The 2897-nt window shown below is 52.2% G+C and overlaps 1 protein-coding gene across 1 annotated transcript; it reads left to right on the top strand.

The window, feature by feature from the left end:
- Positions 1-334: 334 nt before the first annotated feature.
- On the top strand, positions 335-2691 carry LOC123427359 (protein YABBY 5-like). The gene is made up of 7 exons (XM_045111385.1): positions 335-684; positions 803-976; positions 1077-1266; positions 1819-1867; positions 1971-2046; positions 2176-2256; positions 2372-2691. The coding sequence occupies exons 1-7, from the start codon at positions 559-561 to the stop codon at positions 2471-2473; spliced, it is 798 nt and encodes a 265-aa protein (XP_044967320.1). The 5' UTR covers positions 335-558; the 3' UTR covers positions 2474-2691.
- The last annotated feature ends 206 nt before the right edge of the window (positions 2692-2897 follow it).

Below are 2897 nucleotides of genomic sequence, written 5' to 3'. Positions count from 1 at the left end.
TCCCAATCTGCCCCTCACTCACTCGCCCTGCTACCTCCGTCCATTCCCATTCCTTGCCCACTCTGGCTCTGGGCCGGCTCTCACGCCAACGAGCACGAGCGGCTTTCAAATCATCGGAGAGAGAGGCAAGGCAACAACGACGACGACAGATCCGAGGCTTTCTCGAATCGGGCAGGTCAATCAAATCCATCAGGAGGGACTCACGTACCCATCAAATCAAATCACCTCAACTCATCACGTCGACACGAGTAGTAGATCCACATCCATCCATCCGTCCGTCCATCCAGGGGGGGACAGAGCCGACCCGCCACTATATAAACCCCTTACTACCCTCTCCCCCACCCCCACACCGCTCGCTCCCAAATATCTCGTCTTCTCTCCCTCCGGCCGGCATCCTCCTCCTCCCCACCACCAGGCCACCACCTCTCCTGATCGCACAAGCTTATCAGCCCAGCAGCTGCAGGCGCGCGCGCAGGTGGTGGTGGTGGGCACAGACCCATACATACGCTCACTGTGCGCGAGGCGGGCTTGCTTGTCGGGAGCAGAGCAGAGAACACCATGATGTCGCCCGCGGAGTCCGAGACCAGCTTCTTCCCGGACCACCTCGCGGAGCAGCAGCCCCCCTTCGCCGAGCAGGAGCAGCTGTGCTACGTCCACTGCAACTTCTGCGACACCATCCTCGCGGTATGCCTCCGCTCCGCTCCGCTCCACTCGCGGCCGGCTCAGCTCCTCCGTTTCGTTCCCAATTCCACCATCGACTCACAATCTTGCTGGTCCGTGTGGGTGTGGCGTGTGCATGCAGGTGGGCGTGCCGTGCAGCAGCCTCTTCAAGACGGTCGCCGTGCGGTGCGGCCACTGCGCCAACCTGCTCTCCGTCAACCTCAGGAACCTCCTGCTCCCGGCCGCCGCAAACCAGCTCCCTTTCACCCAGTCGCTCCTCTCCCCGACCTCGCCGGCGTCGCCGCATGGCCTCCTGGTATGGATATATACCTATTATGCGTTGGATTCTTATAACTTGGACACCGTCTTTGAACCGATGGAGGATGTTTGCTAACTAACTTGACTCCGACGTGCAGGATGAAATGTCGTCGTTCCAAGCGCCGTCGAGCATACTGACTGATCAGGCCAGCCCCAACGTGAGCAGCATCACCAGCAGCAGCAACAGTTGCGCCATCAACACGCCGGCCATGTCCATGATGCCGCCGCCGGAGAAACCCACACAGAGGGAGCCCCAGCAGCGGAAGAGCGCTGCGTCGGGGACCAAGCGTAAGTGCCAGGCTCAGTCCTCCTAACCATTCCTCTCTTTCTGCTGCCGGTCGTACTAGCTAGCTAGTCAAAGCACCTCTTCATGCCCAGGGCCGGAGAACTCCGGCCGGAGCATGCATGTGCAGCTGCACTGTTCTTGGTAGCACGCCACGCATAGCATACAGCTCCTCTTTATGCATTCTGTCTCTCTTTTAAGGATTCTTTCTGAGCGGTCAATGGAGTTTTCGAGTGGAAGAGGCCGGTTGAATAGTTTGCTCACCAGCTCAATAGTACCTTTTGTCCGTGGAGGTTTTTTCCCCACCAAAACTCCAACGTTAAATATGCACAGTGCGTGATGCTATAGGAGAACTAATAAACTAAATGAATCAGAGGGCTTTAGGAATCAGAAACATAATCAGCTCTGTAAGTTGAGTGTATATGACTATGAGTAGTTGAGTACCAAATGGGCCACCAGGTGGCACTTGTCTGATCTTCCCTCTTAATTCCATGCTGCTCCTGAAGCTGCCAGGTGCTTCTCCTTAATTTCATGCTGCTTGTTGTGATTTCCCGCAGATTCAGAGAAGCGGCAGAGAGTTCCCTCGGCATACAACCGATTCATCAAGTGAGTGACGATCATGGATTCATTCTAGTTTCCCGTTTTAATTAGCTTGAATCTTCGTCTGGCAAAATGCATATGCATGATGCATGGGTTCCCATGTGTGTAGAGACGAGATTCAGCGTATCAAGGCCATCAATCCGGAAATCCCCCATAGGCAGGCCTTCAGCGCAGCTGCCAAGAATGTAATTATCATCTTCCCTATTTCTCAAACACATTTTGATCGGACCGGGTTCGTCGTTCGATCATTGATCTGTCCAATGCTTACTGTGTATTTACCATGGATATCTACTATATATGTTTGCATGCACCAGTGGGCTCATTTCCCACGCATCCATTTCGGTATGATGCCGGACCAAGGCCTGATGAGGAAGCCCAGCATCCAAAGCCAGCTGGTAAGGAGACCCTAAAACCTAATCATATAGTACCATGTCTGGAGAATCAGATTGAGCTACCGAACATAGGGCCTGAGCAGCACTAATTATGTTCTACTTTGTGCTGTGTACGTAGGACGGAGCTGGGGATTGCATGCTCTTCAACGACAGTGTCTATGCAGCGGCGGCGGCCGCAGCAGCCACAGCGGCATCTAGCATGGGCGCCACTCCGTTTTAACGTCTTCCGATAGAATATATTGCTGCATTCTAGCTAGGGTGCTGGAGGATCATGAGATCTTGAGATGTATCGTATCCTATCTACGAGTACTCTTGTAGTTTTCGGTGTTTCTTCCTGTCTTAATTTTGCCCTTTCCTTAGTCCTATATGTTCGCCTGTCAGAGGTTGCTGTATCTGCCACCTCTTATCTTATGGACATATATAGATCTAGTTAACGCACATTATATCGTTTTAAACTAGTTCATAGTCCTAATTCCTTACTTTGGGTTTCTACTTTCTACTACATATGTGCTGAAAATTGAACACATGGGGGATTTCTATCCTTCAAATTAACTGTGTACATCGGTTGCACACATCCATTCAATTCCTCAAATTACTAGTATCATGTTAAAATTTACTTTAGTGTGGCCATGCCATCGATGAAG

This window comes from Hordeum vulgare, chromosome 2H (assembly GCF_904849725.1).
Source record: "Hordeum vulgare subsp. vulgare chromosome 2H, MorexV3_pseudomolecules_assembly, whole genome shotgun sequence".
Lineage (NCBI taxonomy): Eukaryota > Viridiplantae > Streptophyta > Magnoliopsida > Poales > Poaceae > Hordeum > Hordeum vulgare.
This window is presented reverse-complemented; position numbering and strand designations above follow the sequence as displayed.